Source organism: Herpailurus yagouaroundi, unplaced genomic scaffold, assembly GCF_014898765.1.
Source record: "Herpailurus yagouaroundi ecotype Mexico unplaced genomic scaffold, PumYag 183, whole genome shotgun sequence".
Taxonomy (NCBI): Eukaryota; Metazoa; Chordata; class Mammalia; order Carnivora; family Felidae; genus Herpailurus; species Herpailurus yagouaroundi.
The window spans coordinates 2,099,339-2,120,834 of NW_024412414.1; the positions used below are offsets into that span (position 1 = coordinate 2,099,339).

General features: G+C 55.9%; 1 protein-coding gene across 1 annotated transcript in view; it reads left to right on the plus strand.

Annotated features, from left to right (window-relative positions):
- PLXND1 (plexin D1) overlaps nt 1-21,496 on the plus strand; it is a gene marked incomplete at its 5' end in the record, with an annotated part of 61,186 nt that continues 39,690 nt past the window's right edge. Inside the window, 2 exons of the mRNA XM_040492164.1 lie at nt 1-1,281; nt 19,542-19,718. Of these exons, the coding sequence (XP_040348098.1) occupies nt 1-1,281; nt 19,542-19,718 (1,458 nt within the window). The remainder of the gene's footprint in view (nt 1,282-19,541; nt 19,719-21,496) is intronic.

Here is a 21,496-nt window from a genome sequence, read left to right on the forward strand (position 1 = left end):
CGGGCCGCCGCGGCCAGCCCCCTGCCGCCGCGCCCGCCATTCCGGGCCCCATCCCCGTGCCCGCTGCTGCCGCTGCTGCTGCTCCTGGGGGCGGCGCGGGCCGGCGCCCTGGAGATCCAACGCCGGTTCCCCTCGCCCACGCCCACCAACAACTTCGCCCTGGACGGCGCGGCGGGGACGGTGTACTTGGCGGCCGTCAACCGCCTCTACCAGCTGTCGGGCGCCAACCTGAGCCTGGAGGCCGAGGCGGCCGTGGGCCCGGTGGCCGACAGCCCTCTGTGTCACGCCCCGCAGCTGCCTCAGGCCTCGTGTGAGCACCCGCGGCGCCTCACCGACAATTACAACAAGATCCTGCAGCTGGACCCCGGCCAGGGCCTGGTGGTCGTGTGCGGGTCCATCTACCAGGGCTTCTGCCAGTTGCGGCGCCGGGGCAACATCTCGGCTGTGGCCGTGCGCTTCCCCCCCGCCGCACCGCCCGCGGAGCCCGTCACCGTGTTCCCCAGCATGCTCAACGTGGCGGCCAACCACCCGAACGCGTCCACCGTGGGGCTGGTGCTGCCGCCGGCCGCCGGCACAGGGGGCAGCCGCCTGCTCGTGGGCGCCACGTACACCGGCTACGGCAGCGCCTTCTTCCCGCGCAACCGCAGCCTGGAGGACCACCGCTTCGAGAACACGCCCGAAATCGCCATCCGCTCCCTGGATGCGCGCGGTGACCTGGCCAAGCTCTTCACCTTCGACCTCAACCCCTCCGACGACAACATTCTCAAGATCAAGCAGGGAGCCAAGGAGCAACACAAGCTGGGCTTCGTGCGCGCCTTCCTGCACCCGCCCGACCCGCCACCGGGCGCCCCGTCCTACGCGTACCTGGCGCTCAACAGCGAGGCGCGCGCGGGCGATAAAGAGAGCCAGGCGCGGAGCCTGCTGGCGCGCATCTGCCTGCCCCGCGGCGCCGGCGGCGACGCCAAGAAGCTCACCGAGTCCTACATCCAGCTGGGCTTGCAGTGCGCGGGCGGCGCGGGCCGCGGCGATCTCTACAGCCGCCTGGTGTCCGTCTTTCCCGCGCGCGAGCTGCTCTTTGCCGTCTTCGAGCGGCCGCAGGGGTCCCCCGCGTCCCGCTCGACTCCGGCCGCGCTGTGCGCCTTCCGCTTCGCCGACGTGCAAGCCGCGATCCGCGCCGCGCGCACCGCCTGCTTCGTGGAGCCCGCACCGGACGTGGTGGCCGTGCTCGACAGCGTGGTGCAGGGCACCGGGCCGGCCTGCGAGCGCAAGCGCAACATCCAGGTACGCCAAGGGAGCCGGACATCAGCTGGGGTGGGGGTCGGGGGGCAGGAGGGAGAGCGTGCGGATAACTGGGAGCGTTGTCGCTGAGAGGGACACAGGTGTGAACGTGTGGGACCCAGATGTCCGTGTGGAGACCCAGGTATGTACTTTGGGCCACGGTGCATTTGTCGGGACCCAGGTGTACTCACGAGGATATAGGTGTCAGCCAGGGTGGGGGCAATGGTGCGAATATGGTACAGGTGTGTGCCTGCGGGCACTCGAGAGAGTACTGGGTTACAGGTGAGCATAACTAAGTGTGTAGGAGGGGTCGAGGTTGCAGGTGTTCACTGGAGAAGCATGTGTTAGCCCAGGTGTGCAGTGGTGGTCCTAGGCGTGTCCAGAGTGCAGAGCAAGTGAGTGCATGTCTGACCAGAGGTGTGTTCTGGGCTGGCTGTGTGAGCCTATCAGGGCTGCCCTTGGGAGTTGGCAGATGTGTGCTTGGGTGTGGCAGGTGTGCACACCGGTGGGCACCAGGGCCCTGCAGATATGGGTGGGGGTGTGCAGCAAAGAGGGAGTGACGGGGTGTATGCACCGGACTCGTGTGTCCCTGAGCTGGTTATGCAGGAGTGTAGGGCAGGTGGATGTGTCCTGCAGGTCACTGGTGCAGCAGAGTGGGCCTGGGTGTGCACTGGGATGTATGTGGCAGGGAACACAGGTGTTTGGGAACTGGTAGGTACTGTGGGGAGGCCACTGGTTGGCAAATAGGTGTGTTCCTGATGCCAATTTTTATCCACTCATTCAACACATATATACTGAGCATGTAGCATGCACCAGACATGGGCACGACAAGCAAGACAACACTTGTGGAATGCCTACTGAGTGCATCAAATGGCATAACTGTCTTGGTTCTTACAACTACCCTCTTAGGTAGTCTCTATTCCCATCTGCATTTTACAGATGAAGAAAATGAGGAACAGAGAGGTTAAATAGCTTGCTCAAGATCACACAGCTGGGAACTAGCAGAGGCAGGGTTTCAATCTAGGCTGTCTACCCTCATCATCTGTGTCCTTAACACCACCCATTCTTTGCTGCCTTATGGACATGTTGCTCGGAGTGTGTGTGTGTGTGTGTGTGTGTGTGTGTGTGTGTGTGTGCGCGCGCGCGCACACGCGCGTGCAAGTGTCTTGGAGGGGTCTCAGGTGGCTGGGGTGGGGAGGTGCCAGGGCCAAGAGAGTAGAGGGAGGTGAACAGGACTGTGTGCAGTACTGAGGTGTGCAGGGGACGAGAGAGTGCCAGGGGCTCAGGAGGGAGTAAGGAAGGGCCAGGTGTGGCAGCAAAGCTGGGGGGTGGGAACCAGGCCCAGGAGGCTGGGGCTGGGTTGAACAGAGATGAAGGGGCCAGGTGGGGGATCGCTGTGTGTGTTGACCTTGGGGGAGGTTTATGACACAGCGGGGGAGAAGGGAGCTCTGTGCAGTTCCCCTGGAGAAAGCCCACCAGCAAGGGGTCACTTGTTCAGGGGGCCCTGAGAGGTGGAACCCTGTGCCTTCTCCTTACTCTGTATCCTCACGTGAATCTGGGGAGTCCGTTTCAACCCCAAGCTTTGCCACTCCCCTAGGAAGCCTCAGTTTCTCCGTCAGCAAGATGCTGAACTCAGCCTTTTCCTGGTGAGCCCTCCTTGGGGCCAAGCCCCCCGTGGTCCTGCCCTGTCTCTCCTCCATGGTCTTCAGGCTGTGGGAAGAATCTCATGAGATTAATTATTCCCCCGTGGGTGTGCCCAACACTGGGGCTTTGAGAAAACGCAGATTCCTTCTCCTGCATTCGGGCTCCCATGGCTGTCCACCACCAGCTGGCTGACTGCCCTGAAAATAAAAGGTCACGGTGGGTGAGCAGGGCAGATCGCCACCCACGGGGGCTGGCCAGGTCAGGGTTGACTGCCCAGCGCTGTGACTGGGACATCTACCATTCCCCTCCTCAGAGCCACATCCTCCAAAGGGGTGTGTTTGAGGGTACAAGCTTTGTTTGGGGGTCTCAGGGCCAGAGGAGGTGAGTGGGGAGTCAGTCCCTGCTCTCCAGAGGGAAGACCCTACTGTGGTAGCCAGGGCTGAGGTCGGGCCAGCCCCTGGGCCTTCCTTAGCCTTTCCGGGGCCTGTGTGTCCATCCAGGCCCTTGGTGTGGGTTGATGCATGGGATTCCTCAGGCCGCCGCCACCGCAGTATCCCCCTCCCCCTCTGCAGGAATCGTCCTGGTTCCCACGGTCCCCAGCCTGGCCTGGTGCAGTGACTCACTCTTGTGAAGTGGGCTAGGGCTTCCTTCTCCTTAGAGGGGCAGGGCCTCTCCAGGGACAAAGCGGCCTTCGGCCTTCTCCCCACGCCAAGGTGGGGTGGATTCCTGGTCCTCCTCGGCCACACTCCCTGTGTCCCCACCACACCTCTCTCCCTTTCCCCATGCCCTGCTGTGGGCTCAGATCGGTGCCACTGGGCAGTATCTCCCAGATGTGTCCAAGGCCCGAGGGTCTGGGCCTCTGGTGTAGCCATGGGCGGGGAGTGTGGAGGGGGATCCATTATTCTTGCTCCAGGCTGTTGCCAGCTCCCCAGTTATAGGCTAAGAACTTGGGCTTTGTTTCCTGGATTCAAATCATACTCTGTCACTTCCCAGCTGTGTGACCTGGGCAAGTGACTTAACCTCTTTGAGCCTCAGTTCCCTATGCTGTAAAGTGGGGACAATAAAAACAAAATCTCTAAGGACTGCTTAAAGAACTAAATGAATGAATGAACGTAAGTGCTTGGTACCTAGCATGTAGTAAGCCCCTGGTAGCTCTCTGCTGTTCGTGTTGGTATTATCCCAGGGGCCTTATTAGCACAGGTCTGGGCTTGGTCCTGGACAGCAGTGACCTCTTTTGGCTTGTTCTGCAGCAGTAAAGACCCCACAATTTCCCGCCTCTAGCCCCAGATGGAGGCCTCGATAGACACTTCCTAAGTCCCTACTGTGTGCCCCAGCCAGTGCTATGTGCTGGAGACCAGTGGTGCCTCAGTTTCTGCTCTCGTGGCCCATGCAGGTGAGCAGAGGACAAACATGTGGCCATGCACTTAGATCCCAGGGGGCCAGGGGTGGGGGTAATAGGAAAAGCTGGACAGTGGGAGCCCTGACAGAGGACATCACAGCCTCTGGGAGAGGTGCTATCGATGCAGAGGTGGGGGGATGAGCAGGGGTCGGCTACATGAAGCTGGCAGAAGATGAAAGGGTCCAGGCAGAGGGAACAGCCTGTGCCTAAGCATGGAAGTAGGAAACAGCAAGGAAAGCTGGAGCAATGGAAGGTGGTCCCTGTGGTGGGGGGAGTGGGGAGGATGTGAGAGAAGGCTGGGAGAAGTGGGCGGGGCTTGCAGGTGTAGAGAGGCCACATTGTGGAGTTGGGACTGTATCCTGGGGAGGTGGGAGTTATGAAGGGTCTTAGCCAGAGGAGTACTGTGATCTGAGTGAGCACGTCATGCGGCACCTGGGTGGCTCAGTGGTTAAGTGGCTGACTTCAGGTTATGATCTCACCTGTTTGTGAGTTCAAGCCCTGTGTCAGGCTCTTTGCTGCCAGCTTGGAACCTGCTTCAGATTTTGTCTCCCTCTCTCTGCCCCTTCCTGACTCACACTCTGTCTCTCTCAAACATAAATAAACATTTAAAAAATTTTTGAATGAGCACCTCACTTTCCCCTTCTGTAGAATGGGAGCGATAATAAGGCATTTACCTCATAGGACTGTTGTGGAGAATTAAATGAGCTAATACCTGTAAAATTCTTTGTAGAGTGCCCGGCACACATGTTTGCAGTTACATTTGACCCTTGAACAACTCAGGGGTTAGGGATGCCAACCCCCTGCACAGTCGAAAACCTGCACATAACTTTTGACTCCCCAAAACTTAACTACTAATAGCCCCCTGTTGACTGGGAGTCTCACCAATAACATAAACAGTGACTAACATATATTTTATATGCCATGTGTATTATATACCATATTCTCACAATAAAGTACACTAGAGAAAATAAAACATTAAGAAAATCAGAAGGAAGAGAAAATACATTTACAGTACCATGCTATAAAAAATCCACATGTAAGTGGACCTGTGCAGTTCAAACCCACATTGTTTAAAGGTCAACTGTACTATGGGGCGCCTGGGTGGCCCAGTTGGTTAAGCGTCTGACTTCGGCTCAAGTCAGGATCTCACGGTTTGTGAGTTCGAGCCCCGTGTCAGGCTCTGTTCTGACAGCTCGGAGCCTGGAGCCTGCTTCGGATTCTGTGTCTCCCTCTCCCTCTCTTCTGCTCATGCTCTGTCTCTCTCTCAAAAATAAATAAACATAGAAAAAATAAAGGTCAACTGTACCATGATTGTTTTTAATATAATTATTTTAGCGAGTCCCTAGGTGGCTGGTGAGGGGAAAGATGAGAGGCAGGGAGACTGGTTGGAGGGCTGGTGCTGTCTTCCAGGCTAGAGATTCGCTCGCTGACTTGCAAATATTTCTCGAGCACCTGCTGTGTGCCAGGCCTTGTGGTGGGCACTGGGTGCAGTGGTGAAGGCCTGTGTCAGGCCCTGCTCTCGGGGGCTGTGCACGGCCTGGTCTGAGGGCACAGAGGGAAGCGGTGAGTTCAAGACAGATTTGGGTGCCAGTGTGCAGCCCCAGAGGCGGACAGGGTAGAGAAGGAGGCTGCCCAGTCCGGCCCAGCATCAGGATAGAAGTGGGTGCCGTTGGAATAAGGCATGCAATCGGGTGCCTTTGGGGGAGAGAATTAATTTGCTTCTGGAGTGTTGGGCAAGTTCTAGTGGCCTGGAATCCCTTTCCTCCCAGACCCATCTGGCCTGACTTCTCCAGCACCGGCTGGTCTCATGGGCAGGCATGGGGGACTGGACCCTGCACTTCTGCCTGTTCCCCAGGGACATCTCACCTCCAAGTGAGGTGGTTCGGGTGGGCCTCTGGAAGCCCAGCCTTTCACCCTTGTTTTGGGGGGTCTTTTGACCCCACGAGTCCAGAGCCTTGGCCAGAGTGATCCCAGACATTGTAGCTTCTCACCTGGTGAGCTTTATCCTTTGCTCTCCACATTTAAGACCATGAAATCTTAGCCTCTGCTGCCCCCTTCCATCCAGGAGTGTGCCAGAGAACCAGAGAAGGGAGGAGCTGCCAAGGTGTGAGGTCAGAAGCAGGGAACCTTGTCAAATCCCCCTGCCCCGCCCCAGGCTTCAGAGGGCCCCAGCTTTGTCCCTGGTTCGGGCATTATCTGGGGCTGTTGCATGATTTTGAGTGAGAAAATTGTCCTCCATTGCGTGTGGCTTGGATCCCTTTCCTCAGTTCATGTTTGAGGTGAGAGTGAGTTGGGGAGTTGCTGTGTGCTGTTGATGGGGAAAGTGAGGCACAGGGTTACCCAGCAAGGCAAGGGCAGGCTGAGTCTAACTCTCTTCCCTGAATCTTTCCTCTCAACCTTTGAGTGACCGTGATATTTGTTTTTTTTAAGCCAAAAGGAAAACCAACAGGGAAATGCCAATGCTGCATTTTCAAGGTGTCTTTTTATAGTAAAGGTGGAAAAAAAAACCCTCAGGCTGTTTTAAACTGGCATGCTGTGGGTGGGTGCTCATCGTCAAGAAGGCGTTTTCTGAACCAATTTAGGGGCTGAAATGCTGGGTGGAGGTGGAGGGAGACAGAGCTTCCAAGATGGGCTTTACATTTGGAGTCGGGCTGGGGGCTGGGAGCGTTCCCTGTGGCCAATAGTACAAGCAGACACTTGGTGGTTCCTAGGGGGTTCCAGCAAGGTTGGTCAGGATGATCTTCTAGCCTAGAGAGACAGACAGGCCTTGGGCCAGGCGATGGTTAATATCCCAGGGCACCCCGGTAAGGTCACCAGTCCTGATTCCCAGGTGTAAGATATCGAGTCCCATTGTTCTGCCCATAAACTGTGTGACCCAGGGAGAGTCATTTATTCTCTCTGGGCCTCGTGCTTCCTCATTGTAAAATGGAACAGTGTCTCCCTCTGAGGATATGGGCAGGTTAAAATCTCACATGCACTGCCCAGGAAATGGTAGGAGGAGGTATTAGTAACAGGAGGGAAAAGCTATGTCTAAGAAAAGTGTGCTTGGCATGCAAAATGGCCAGCGGAGCAGGGAGTGCTCAGAGGAGGGGTCAGCCTCTTGGAGGAGATGGGATCACACCAGGTCCTAAAGGTGACCTAGGTGGTCGAGACAGAGGGGTGAGGCGCGGGTGTGTCCAGGGCTGCCCCAGCCGAGTGAGCTCAGAGATAGGAAGACGTGGAGAGAGTAGGCACGGTGTCACTGCTGGTGGCCGGGCAGACGCTGAACATCTGATGGACTTGAGGGGTGTGTGGAGGGAAGGTGCCCCGGTCAGCTCTCTGGGGCTGAAAAATAATCATCGCTGGGCTCCCAGTTCTGAGTGGGGTCACTGTGTTGGCCCTTCGTGAGCACCAGTGTGTTTGAACTCAGAGCCCCACCCCCACCCCCCACCCCCCACCCCTCCCGCCATGAGGCAGGAAGTGCTGTTACAGATGGGGAAACTGAGGCTCAGGGCCACACAGCTGTTTAGCGGGAGTGGGGATCTGCAGCTTGGCTGTCTGGCCCCAGAGTCCATGCTGGGCGATGGCTGGTGAGCTCTCAGCTGGGAGTTTTTTGGTTACCCTTGCCCCATGGAGACTTGGGCGTGGCCCTTTGTAGAAACCCCGTTGTGTGGTCACACCTCCACACGGGCCCGGGTGGAAGCTGGGAGCTATTGCTGCGGTGACTCAGTTCCAGAGTGGGGTGAGGCTGGCTGGGGCATCTGTCGAGGCAGGGGCTGATCAGGCCTTTTGAGGAAGTGGGGAAGGCGGGGAAGCACTAGTTGCATTCATCGCTAAAAATGTGATCCTCTGGGCTCTGGAACGAGTGAGCCTCCTGCCCCTTTGAGTGTGCAAGTGAGGGATGTGGTCAGTTTGAATGACGACTTGGCAAATCTCTTTCAGCACTGAGCCCCGCCCTGGACCATGCCAGCCGGGTACTGGGGCTGGGAAGGCTGCCTCCCTCCAGGGCAGCACTTCACCGTCCAGGGTTTGCTAGGAGAGTGGATGAAGGATCTGTGTTGGCCTTAACCACAGTTAGGACCTGCCACACCCAGGCAGGCCCGAAGTGGCACACGAGTGCTGGACCCTGGCGCCGACACCCCGAATTCAAATCCTGGCTCTGTACCTTCCTAGCTGTGGCCTCTGGCAAGCCGCTTACCTCCTCTGGTCCTCTTTTTCCTCACCTGTAGAATGGGTTCAGCATAGGGAAGAACGGGGCAGCCTGGCATTCAGCGGAGACTGTGTCGGTCGTCATCAGCCCCCTGCAAAAACGCTCTCCAAGAGTCAGATTTGCTGGCCCGTGGCTGCTGGTTTTCACAAACGTTAAGAAAACTGGCCAGGTTCTGTGTTCTGTTTGTTGGAGGGAGGACAGACATGGTGTGTATGGAAGAGGAGCATGAAAGCCTGAGCCCCTGGCGGTGAGGGGTCCCATCCCCTTTCCAGACTTCAGTTTCCCCATTGGAGTTGGGCTGGGGGGTGGCAAGGAGGTGCTCACCGACAGAACTGCTTCTGCCAGCATCATTATTATCGCGGTTAATGCTACTGTTTCTTGGGAACTTACTTTGTGTCAGACGTACTGCAAAAGCTCTTTGTATATAGTCTATCTTTTTTAAATCTCCCCAGAAATGGGATGAGATGAGTGTTATACCTCATCTACAGAAAGGGGAAACAGAGGCCCAGAGAGGTTAGGTGACATGCCAGAGGTCACACAGTGGGTAGAGAAGGTGGGACGGGTATCTGGCTGCAAGCCTGTGCTCGTCACCTTTACTCTCTGGTTCCTCCCAAAACATTGACTAAAGGGATGTGATCCAAAGGGGCCCTCAAGGCCACAGTGGGAAGAGGTGAATGGGTCTATTTTTTTTTAATGTGTGTGTGTGTGTGTGTGTGTGAGAGAGAGAGAGAGAGAGAGAGAGAGAATGTGAGCAGCGAAGGGGCAGAGAGAGAGACAGAGAGAGAGAATCTGAGGCAGGCTCCAGGCTCTGAACTGTTAGCACAGAGTCCCACATGGGGCCTGAACCCACAGACCCATGAGATCATGACCTGAGCCTAAGTCGGATCTTAACTGACTGAGCCACCCAGGCGCCCCTGAATGAGTCTGTTTTAAAGGTGAAGAAACAGACACCCAGGGAAGCTGTAGCCCGGCTGGGGCTGCTGTGAGGAGTCGTGAGAGCTTCCCAGTGAGCCCCAGTGCCCAACATGGTCCCAGGTGAGGGGCTTCTGTTCCCCAGGACTGCAGCTGCCTCTGCCTTCACCCACCAGAGCCCAGCACCTCCTAAGTGGTATCTTCTGTCTGTCCTTGCTCCTGGTGGAGGGTTCTCTAGAGTGTGGCAGTATAGGAGGGGACCCAGCTTTGTTACATGACAACCCCCCAAAAGGGATGAATCAGACTCTGCCCCTACCCTCCAGGAGCTCCCAGACAGTCAGGGAGGAGATCATGACAGAAGATATGCTGCAACCAAGGTTGCACACTGACCAGCCTCTTCTGAGGGAGTCAAGGAAGGCTTCCTGGAGGAGGGGGATGGTGGAGCAGGAATATGGCACATGGGCCTGGGGAAGGCAGGCAGAGGCAGAGGCCCAGAGATGTGGTGGAATATGGCTCGGGTAGCAGGCAGAGATGAAGCTTAGAGTGTGTGGGGTCTGGGGTGCAGGCCAAGGATTTGGATGCTGTCCTGTGGGCTGTGGGGAGCCATCAAGGCTTTGGGAGAAGAGTGAGACGTAGTTGATCTGGTTCTAGAAGGGACTCCATAGCTGCTGGCCCCTTATCAGCCCTGCTAGGTGCTGGCAGGAGCAGGAGGCTCTCTCCCAGAGCCCCCACTGTGGCTGGACCAGGTGACTCCCATGGGCCTCTCCAGCTCTGACAACGGTGTGGGGATTGCCATGGAAACCAGCCGGTGCCGCGTGGGGACAGGCCTAGAAAGTCTCCTGGCACCAGCCACGTGCATTTGGATCCTGGCTACCCCCGGAGTGTGGCTGTTCTCTTTTTTTCAAAGTCCGTGTTTGGGCCAGGGCCGAACCCAACAGGCTGCCTGGATGGGCCCCTGCACGGCCCACTTTCCCGAGGACGCTCAATGCCACTGAGATCCGAGATCTGCTGGGCCAGCGGGGCTGGCCCCTCCCAGTCCACCATCCTTTACCCTGAAACACGATAAATCACACGCTAGAGGAGGGAGGAAGCTCGAAGCTCCATTATGAGGCCCAGCGAGGCCCCAGCGGGGCGTTAATCATGTAGTGCTTTCTGCTCTGATCGGTAAATAATGGGGGGGCAGTGGGCAGAGGCCTTGAATTGGAGGCCAGGCCCGGGAAAGGAGCTGCATGGCCTTCTGGATGTCACCTCTGCTCCCATGCCCCACCCGGGGCCCGTCCAACATCTGTGTCTCCAGAGGTAGCCATCTCCTTAATTGGCCTCGGTTTCCCTAGCTTGCCACCAAGGGCCTCTATAGCTCCAGGCAGCCAGGCTCCCAGCAGCCGTTGACAATGCCCAGCAGAGTGTTGGGTGGAGAGGCCGGGGTTAAGGGCGAGGACTCTGTGGCCAGCCTGCCTAGGTTTGAGGCTCACATCTGGCCCTTCTGGCTGTGTGACCCTGGACAAGTCACTGCTCTGTGCCTCAGTGTCCTTTGCTATAAAGTAGCGCCGACTTATTAGGGTTAAATGAGGCTGCACAGGCAGGGGCACAAAGTAAACCGTAGCTGCTTATTATGGTCGTGTTGTTTATACTACTGTATCTTGATTATCTTAAAGCTGTCCCTTCCTGACTTGGGGGTGGTCGCTGAACTGGGATGTGGGCAGCTGGAGACAGGGACCAGTGTGTCCCCTCTGTGTCCCCAGAACATGGGACCCAGACCAGAGATGTTTGCTGAGGGCCTCAAGCCAGCCCTGTCCCCTCAGCCGTGCCCACAATCAGTCCCCTCCTCTGGGATGGAGGCCAACACCCAGGGGACAGGGAGCAGGGTGTGAGTTCCAGTCTCCAGGGCCCCTTAGCCCCAGAAGGAAGGAGGCCAAATGTGCCCAAGAGAGGCAGCTGCGGCTCTCAGCTTCTCCTGGCCGGCCTCCCCTCCAGGGGAAGAGGCTGGGACAGAAACTGTTCCAGGGAAAGGAGGGGCTGGAGCTGCAGCACTCTGCCCGCCTCCCCCCCCCCCCCCCCTCCCCGCCCCATTATAGCTGGCGAGAGGGAGTGACTTCCCTGGCCAGGGAAGAGGAGAGTCGCTGGCTGCCCATCCTACACTGTGTTCCTCTGGGACCCCCCGGGGGTGGGGGGCGGTGCGAGGGGAAGGGGGCAGGGCTGGAAATGGGGCCAGGCTGGGCCAGAATGAGAAACAGCTTCAAGAAGGGGGAGCCGGGTGTCTGGGGGGCCACGTCCAGCTAACAAAACAATGGCTGCTTGAGTCAGCGGCTGTGGTAGTAGTTCCCAGGCAGGCCTGAGCGGAGCAGGCCTCGGCCGAGCTCCCAGCACCCATCCTCGCTGTGGGTGAGGGTAGATGCTTGACTTTGGGAAGTGGTGGAACTGTCTGTCCTGCCAGGCTCCCATGTGACCTGCACCGCTAACTGGGAACGTTTACTGAGTATCCGCCGTTGTCAGTTTCAAGGGCTGCTGTGAGCTGAGCTCTTTCCAGCAGCTCTCTGTGGAGGGTGCTGTTATTGTCCCCACTTTACAGATGCGGAGACTGAGGCTCAGATGGGATGTGGCATCCCAGAGCGAGTAATGAGCCACAAGACTTAGTACATCAGGAGCCTCAGTTTCTCTGTTTGTAAAATGGGAACACAACAAGAGTGTGCCTGTGAGGTAGCTCTGCTTGGGGCCTACCCACAGCAGGTCTTCAATCCAGCCAGGCCCCTGATCTCAGCCTGGGGGCTGTCCCTCCAGGCTGTGTCCAGCTTGGTGGCAGAGTCTAGGGTGCCAGTTGTGGCTAGACAGACATATCGTGCTAAGGATGGCCTGGCTGGCAGGTTGACACAACCCTTCCAGATGGTCTCAGCTTGCCTTGATGAATTCAGTGCCCTGGGGCCGGGTGACCCACCTCCTCCAGAGAAGGGTCAGGGATACAGAGGTGCTCCTCTCTGAAACTCTGGAAGGGTCTACCCTAGCTGCTGTGTCCATTGCCACTTCTTAGGTTTTTCCTGCCTGATTCAGGCAGCCTGGCGTCAGGTAGGGAATTATCACACTGTTTTCCTGAGGAAGCCTCTGCCCCTCTCTGTGCCTCGGTTTCACCTCTGGCTCGGAGCCAGGCCTCTTGACTGTTTTCTGTGGCTCAGTTGGACATTCTGTCCCCGCCCACCCCTCCAGGAAATAAGCATCTTGATCACCCACTGGGAGGTGCTGGTATTTCCTTCCCAGGCGGGAGGTGACTTCCTCCTTGGTGTGGGGTCATTGCCGGATGCCCGTTAGAGCCAGGTCCATCCTGTTTCCTCCCTGGGCCGACACACAGTAGGCCCATGGCTCTTTCAGTGACTCAGTTTATCGTCAGTGGAGGCGTCGGCTTAGTGGAGCCTGGAGCCATAGCCATTAGCTGTGGTTTCCAAGAAACTGCAGGGGCTAAAGTTAGAAGGGGGAGTTTGGGTTTGGGGTCACAAGTGTGGCTTCAAATCCCAACCTGGGTACCATGGGTGAACCTTGACAATGCTTCCCCCTTTATCCTCAGGGCTTCTGAAGAAGGGTGGGGGTGGGGGCTATTCAACAGGGCTTTGTGTGAAGCAACAATCCTGCAGAGTTTAGTGGCTTTTGTGGCCCCCTGCAGGCTGCCTGTCAGACCCCCATCACCACCCTACCTGGTCCTTGCTTGCTCCGTCTCCTCTAGTCCTTGTCTCTGCAGCAGTCTCCTGACGGAGAATTCATCCTCTTTGGCTATCCGAGCTGAAGGAAGAGTTGGCAGGGAACAGCACTGAGGGGAGCCCCAGGGTGGGAGGGGGGCAGGCCAGGTGGAGCAGGGTCTTGAGAGCCCAGGAGCAAAGTTTGGGTTTATACTGAGGGCACTAGGGATCCATGGAAGGCTGTTGAGCTTCAGAAGTGACACAAATTGGTTTGTGATTGGTTTTTTCTTTTAAAAAAAATTTAAAAAAAAAATTTTTTTTACGTTTATTTATTTTTGAGACAGAGAGAGAGCATGAACGGGGGAGGGTCAGAGAGAGAGGGAGACACAGAATCCGAAACAAGCCCTAGGCTCTGAGCTGTCAGCACAGAGCCCGATGCGGGGCTCGAACTCACGGACCGTGAGATCATGACCTGAGCCGAAGTCGGACGCTTAACTGACCAAGCCACCCAGGTGCCCCAAAATTTTTTAATGTTTATTTATTTTTGAGAGAGAGAGAGAGAGACAGAATGAGAGCGGGAGAGGGGCACACACACACACACACACACACACACACAGAATCTGAAGCAGGCTCCAAGCTCTGAGCTGTCAGCACAGAGCCCAGCGTGGGACTCAAACCCATGAACCTTGAGATCATGACCTGAGCTGAAATTGGACACTTAACCAACTGAACCACCCAGGCGCCCCTGCTTGTTTGTTTTTTTTAAATAACCTTTTTATTTTGGAATAATTTTAGATGTATAGGAAAGGTACAATGACAGTTCCTGCGTACCCTCCTTCCCGTTTTCCCCATTGCTAAGGTTCTACATTCCCATGGTACATTTGTCAAAACCAAGAAACCAACTTAATACTTTACTCTCAACTGAACTCCAGACTTTACTCCACGAATATTCTTTTTTTCTTTTCCAGGGTCCCACATTGCATTTAATGCTTTGCAGTTTTAAAAGCTCCCTTTGGCCACCGTGGAGGGTGAATAGAAGGGGGTTTGGTCCAGCCCCAGCCCAGGCATATTTTTTAATACCCGAAAGCCATTGCGCCCTTCCAGGTCCTCACAGTTAAACTTCACTTTCCTGGGATCTCGATTCAATAACCATCAAAAACTTGAGGCGGAAAAGTGCCCTCAATTCCCAAGCACAAAGCCCCAACAGCCGGTGTAGTCTATAGCCAGGACGGAACCACTGGGCCTTGCAGCCTGCCACGCCGGCCCCCCATTGCCGCCTCATCCTCCTCGGAGCCACCTGCGGTGGGGCTGAGGTTTGGTGGGGTCCGTGGGCAGGATGCAGAGGCCTGAGAAACTGGGCTCTTGAAGCTCGTGCTCCCACTGGCTTCCTGGGAAGAGAAAGTCAACACAATTACAGTTGGTAGTGAAATCAATATGTCAGAGTTTTAATGGGAGAGTGGGCAGAGCAGAGCTTTGGCCCCAGGAGGCAGCTAGCTGAAGAGGGAGGGTGTGTACTGCTCTCAGGAAAAAGCTGAGACCAGCAGCCAGCTATTGCTCATCCCATTTCAGAGAGGGAGAAACTGAGGCTTTTAGAGGAACTAAAAGTAGCAGCCAGGTGCCGCCTGGGTCTGAACACCCGATTCCCGTGTTGCCACACACACACTAGGCATACGGTTGGCCCATATGTCGGTCTCGTTCTCCAGCACCCAGCATGGCAGTGTTGCTCTCAATCTCTGGAAAAGCAGCAGCTGAATACAGTCAATCACACTTTAGTCAAAATTAGTCTCCTTTCTTTAGGAAACACTCACACTGGAGTGTAGTCTCCACCCTGGAGAAGCTCATGTTTATGCTATCATGATAAATGAAAGTGGTGACCAGAACAGTGCTGTCACAGAAGAGGGGATGTGTGTGTGTGTGTGTGTGTGTGTGTGTGTGTGTGTGTGTGTGTTTTGAGGCACATCTTGAAAGCTGGTGAAAAACTTGCTGCCTGGGCATGTCTGACAAAGGGAATAACATGAGTCAAGACAAGGGGGACTGATGAGCCAGGGGAAGTATGAGGGCTCAGAGGTGTGGGAAAGGCATTGGCTGCTGAGGGAATAACATTATGAAGGATCAGGAGCCCTGGTGGGAAGGTGTGGCCACGTTTGAGGAATTGCAGAGGTTGGTGTGGTCAGAGCGGAGGGTGGGACAGAGGAAAAGAGCAAGACATGAAGCTTAAGCGGTTGGAACCAGATCCAAAGGCCTTGAATGCCAGGCTTGCTCCTAAGGACAGCCAGGAGCTGGAGAAGGGTTTTACTCCGGAGAGGAGTTAACCAGTTTTGTGCCTGGAATGGCGGCTCCACTGGATTGGGGGGGACTGCTATGATCGACCGGCCCTCCCCTGCTCTCAGGGGAATTTGTGTTTTGAAAGACCTATGCAAAGTGGGGCTTGAAAGAAGGCGGGTGCTAGGGGAGGAATTTCAGACAGTGTCTGTCATAGGGTCCGGGCGGTATTTTGAGCCTGTGGAGCTAACTGCCCCTGGAGACCAAGTTCGGCTGAGGCCACACTTGGGCTGGCTGTCCCGTCCCCAAGGCCACTGCCTCCTCTTTCCCAAGCCTGCAGCCCACTCCCCCAGCAGGGGAGGCATTTCCCGCCTGCTTGGTGGACACGTCTCCCAGCTTCCACTTTTGAGCCAGTTTGCAGCCTTGTGATCTCTCCTGCCGGTCGGGGAGTCAGCTTCCCCCTCAGAGCACAGATCATTCAGAGCAGCTGACAGGGGTTACTTCTCCTTTAAAAATTTTTTTTTAGATTTTATTTTTAGGATAAGAAAAAAAAAAAGTTGGAGGAAAGGCTTTTTAGAAAATTCCTTCGGTACAGAATTAATGGCTTGTGAACGTCAGGGCGGGCAGGCGAGAGCTGGATTCCCAGCGTGCTCCTGCCTCATCCACTCTGCCGCCCAGCCCACAAATCACTGTGATCTGGGTGCCTTGTCCGGCTTCTCTTGGCTGGCTGGGGTCCCCCATTGCGAGGCCCAGGGCAGAAAACCCCAGAGGTGTCATCTGGGGCCTCCCGGGTCTTCCCTTCCCTCCCCCTCTCTCAGAGCTCAGGGAGGAAAATCATGTCCCCCAGGCAAGGGTTTACAATTTTAATTTTAAAACAGCTTATTATTTCATGACGCAAGTAATCCATATTCAGCGAAGAAAAGTTATGTAACCCCTAGTAGAAGCTTCCCTCGTGGCAGGCCTTGGGCCCAAGTGCCCACTCTCCTGCCTGCTTGCTGACAGTGCCCCCCTCACCTCTTCCCTGCAGCTGCAGGACTGCTGAGGGGTGAGCCCAGGACCTGGGAGAGGCGGCCAGGGAAATGGTTCAGCACCCTCTTTCCACAGCTGACCCCCACCTCGGGCATACAGAATGAAGTCAGGCAGGGTAGGTCTGAAGCTGAAAGACAAGAAGGAGCCAACTCTGTGACACCCCAGACACTGTCTGGGAATGACACCCCAGGCAGAGGGAACAGCAAGGGCAAAGGCCCTGAGGCAGGGCCCAGTGTATGAGCAACAGAAATGAGGCCCATGTGGCTGGAGTGGAGGAGGAGTGTGGGTGAGGAAGGTATGGGATGGGCTTAGATGGGCTCATAGCCCCTGAAGGGAGGATTACAATCCAGTGTTTATTCGAGTGTTGTGTAAACCATCAGAAGTTTCAAGCAGGAGAGACCTCTTTGCATTTTTTTAAAATTTTTACATTTTTTTAATGTTTATTTTTGACAGAGAGAGAGAGAGAGAGAGAGAGACAGCATGCAAGTGGGGGAGGGGCAGAGAGAGAGGGAGACACAGAGTCCAAAGCAGGCTCCAGACTCTGAACCGTCAGCACAGAGTCCTATGTGGGGCTCAAACTCACAAACCAGGAGATCATGACCTGAGTCGAAGCCGTATGCTTAACCAACTGAGGGCCTTTTTAAAGGGCTCCCTTGTTCAGGGGGACAGGTTGAGGCCAGAGTGGGCCCAGACCAGAGGGGCTAACTTAAGGTGCTCCTGGGCAGTCCAGCTGGAAAACTTTTGAAGTAGGCACAATTTGTTCCAAATTCCACTTTATAATAATCATTTTAGTGACACTCATATCTGAAATGGCAACAGTGTCTGACAATACTTCTGGAGCACACAGTGCAGGCGCTTCATGGTGAATGATCTCATCCTGTTCTTGTGAGGGAGGGTGCAAGTGATGTACCTACCTAATAGTTGAATAAACTGCGGCTCGAAGAAGTGAGGTGGCTTGCCTGCTCACCTCCAGCCATCCTGGGGAAGACCATCCACTCATGGGTCCTGCCTCCGGGTGGCCCCAGCTCCACCCTCCCCCACCTCTGGGCTCAGGGCCTGGCCCCCCAGGGACGCTGTGGGTTACAGGCCCCACCTGGAAGCCTGTGGGGCCCCAAATTGTATTTATTCACCCAAGGACGGGAGGACCTCGTATTTATTGTTTGTTTTTGAAAACTAGCTGAGCTTTAGAGCAAAACCCATATGGGCACATCACCAGTGGCTTAGGCTTACAAAAAGCATAAATGAGAAATTAAAAAAAAAAAAAAAACACACACACACAACAGGGACGCCTGGGTAGCTCAATCAGTTAAGCATCCAGCTTCGACTCATGTCATGATCTCGTGGTTTGTGGTTTCGAGCCCCACTTGGGCTCTGTGCTGACAGCTCAGAGCCTGGAGCCTGCTTCAGATTCTGTGTCTTCCTTGCTCTCTGCCCCTCCCCCGCTCATGCTCTGTCTCTCTCTGTCTCTCTATAATAAATAAACGTTAAAAAAAAAAGAAAAAAAAATTTTGGGGGGTGCCTGGGTGGCTCAGTCGGTTGACGTCCGACTTCAGCTCAGGTCATGATCTCATGGTTTGTGAATTTGAGTCCCACGTTGGGCTCTGTGCTGACAGCTCAGAGCCTGGAGCCTGCTTCAGATTCTGTGTCTCCCTCTCGCTGCCCCTCCCCAGTTTGTTCTCTGTCTCTGTCTCTCTCAAAAATGGATAAATGTTAAAAAAAATTTTTTTAAGCCACAGCAAAATGACTCTAAGGCTACACCCTAAAGCCAGTTCTGATGCTACATTCTGGTGACCTTCTGAATCCCTGCTCAGACCCACCGATGCCCACATCCCAGCCTCCAGGGGGCCGAGGTGTGGCTCAAGTCTGCTGCCAGTTTTTCGTCGTAGAAGAACGACATTGCAACCGATCCAGAGCAGGCCCCTTCCCCTGTGAGTCTCAGTTTCCCCATCTGTGACATGGGACCTCATAGGGCTGCCGGGATTTAGGGAGTCGATGCACAGTCCTGGTACAATCTCAGTTCTCCGTAAACACAGCCTGTTAATGTGTCTACTGTTGTGACCGTTACTTCATTGTGTATGCACTAGCTTTACCAAAATGGTCCCTATGATATCCTGTGACTTTTCTCAGCCAGCTATCTTTCCGTCATAATCCATACAGATCTGAGGTGTCACCAAGGGGTGGGGGCAGCCCTCCTGGACCATGCGCCATTATTTTCATGCTCAATCCTGCTGGACACTGAGGTTGTGTTCCCCCACCTCCTCTTCTAAACCATGCTTGTGTCTGCATCCTTGTGGATTTGCGCAGTTATCTTCTCAAAGGTGCATCCTGGAGGCCTGTTTTGTATCTTTGTGCAAACTGCACAAGGACCCTTTGGAAGAAGCAACAAGACACGAGGGGAGGTGGGAATGAGTCCAGGGAGTGGCTGGGGACTGGGATCACCAGCTGCATTGGTCTCACTCCAGTGTGTGGTGGGACTGGGTCGCCACTGGGGGTGGCACTGGGCTGATGCAGATGGCAGGGCTGTGCCTTTGGACTCGCCTTGCCTTCGTTTGCCCATCTGTGATGTGGGCAGGTGGGGGGATGTATCTTGGGCAAGGAGGAGAGGGGCTCAGTCTGGGGTCTGGTGAGCTGTTGGGAACTTGGATGGTGGTGCCGGGGTCAGAGCAGAGGACCTGGGAGAAGGAAACCCCCCTGGGTGCTGTCGAGACCCAGCCAAGGCAGGTGGGATACCTCTTGGGTATCAGCAGGTAAGTTGAAGCAGAGGATGGTCTGGTGTGGGCTCCTCTGCTCTGCCCGCTGTGACCCGTCAGGAGGGGCAGCTCCAAGGTCATGAGGATGTGCAGGCCTCACCCTGTCCTCACCTTCCCGGCCTCCTGACCTTGCCCCGTTGCCGGCTCTTCTTGCCTCCGTCCCATAACTTTTCCTATGTGGTTCTTACTACCTGAAATGTCATGTCTCCGAGGCAGCTCTGGGACTGAAGCTGAGGTCAGGGGTCCGTCTGCGATCAGGGATAGGGTCCTGCTTATGTTTGGGCCCCAGCCCAGAGCAGGGCGTGTAAAACGGCAGCGTGATTTTAAAGCTCTGATGCTGAGGTCTGACATACAGTGTGGGCATGGAGCCAAAGAAGTTTCTAGAGCCAAGGTGTGACATACTGCTTCTCTTCCAGCTGCAGCCGGAGCAACTGGACTGTGGGGCTGCGCACCTGCAGCACCCACTGTCCGTCCTGCAGCCCTTGAAGGCCACGCCTGTGTTCCGAGCCCCGGGCCTCTCCTCTGTGGCCGTGGCCAGTGTCAGCAACTACACAGTGGTCTTCCTGGGCACAGTCAGTGGGCGGCTGCTCAAGGTAGGGCTGGGGGGTCAGGGCTGGGGAGTCTGAGGGAGGTGGAGGGTGTGGGGGGAGGCTGAGCCTGGGTAGGCTGCACAGGTGGACACTACAGGTCTAATACTGGCCTTCATTTTTTCTGGTTTGCCTGGCACCTTACAGTTTACAAAGCATTTTTCACATCTGTTTCTTTTCTTTTCTTTTCTTTTTTTTTTAACATTTATTTATGAGACAGAGAGAGAGCATGAACAGGGGAGGGTCAGAGAAAGAGGGAGACACACAGAATCTGAAACAGGCTCCAGGCTCTGTGCTGACAGCTCAGCAGGGCTCGAACCCACGGACCGCGAAATCATGACCTGAGCCGAAGTCGGACGCTCAACCGACTGAGCCACCCAGGCGCCCCTCACATCTGTTTCTTCTACTCTTGCTCACGACAAATTGCCTTGTCCTGCAGAAGAAGGAAACCAGGCCTGAGAGAGGGCCCTTCCCTCTGGTCTCTAGGACTTGGGCTTTGAAGCAGAGGGATCTGAGTTCAAGTCTCTAGGCTCTGCCGCTTGCTGGCTACTTGACCTTGGGCAATGCACTTTCTCTCTCTGCGCCTCAGTTTCCCCATCTGGGAAGGGTTGTAAGCCCTGGCTCTTGAGACTGCTGTTAGGCTTTGACGGGTGAAGGCCGCAGCCTGGCAAGTGGGGGCTCTCACTGCCCTTCCCTCCCCCACCTGGCTGGCTGCCCTCGGAAGATCTCCCCGACCAAGATGACTGGTTTCTGGAGGTGATGACGCCTGGCCCCAACACTCGTGGAGCTGGGAAGGATGAGAGGCACCTGCTTTCCCCACCATGGGGTAGGAAGGGCTTTCCAGGGCCTGGACCGGCTTCCTCCCAGCCACCTCCCACCCTCTGCCTGTTAGGAAAGTCAGCTGCCTGGCACAGCTCCAGTGTGTGCCAGGCCCTGGCCTAATTGACTCAGATCTGATAACTCAATTCCCTCAGCTGCCCAGGCGGACGCCACGGGCCAAGGGGTAGGCTGGGGATTGAAGCCCTGGCCACCTGGCCCCGGGACCTTAGCTGGCCCGCTAGCAGTGGTGAAAGGTGCAGGTGTGGGAGCAGGGAGGGAATGGGGTGGGGTGGGCATCCTTCTCAGCCTTTGAAGTCCCAGTGAGGGTCCTTAGACAGTGAGACTCATGTTTTGGGGTCAGATACTGGGATTTGGATCCTGGCTCTGCTGGTCCCAGCTGTGTGACCTGGGGGTGGCTGCTTCTCACCCTGAGCCTCAGTTTCCTCATCTGTCATGAGGGAAATGAACCAGACTATCTCCCAGACTGTGGTCAGAGTCTGCTGTCCCCTGTGAAGCAGGTGGTGCCAGGATCCCCATTTCCCAGGTGAGGATGCTAAACCTCCAAGAGGGGAAACGACTGCCCCGAAGTCACACAGCTGCCCCTGGGCCAGCTGACCAGGAGCCCACATGACCCCTTGACCCAGGCCTCTTTACCCACCACCCTGCGCTGGGCACCACCTTCTCCCACCAGCCCTTCCCTGCTCAGGGCTTAGATCATAGCATCTAGCCCAGGCTCTGGAGCGCAGTAGGTGCTCAATAGACGTTTGAAGGAGTGGAAATAAACCAAGTGTCTGCCGGGTGCCTGGGGCAAGGGCAGGAGCAGGTCGGAGACTGAGCAGGGGCCAGGCTGCCTGGGCAGACCCCACCCAGAGGTCACCTGGGACAGGTGATGTCTTGGGCTGGAACAGAGCCTGTGGGAGCCTGGGAAGAGAGTAATTTTAATTTGGTGTGTGGAGGGCATTTGA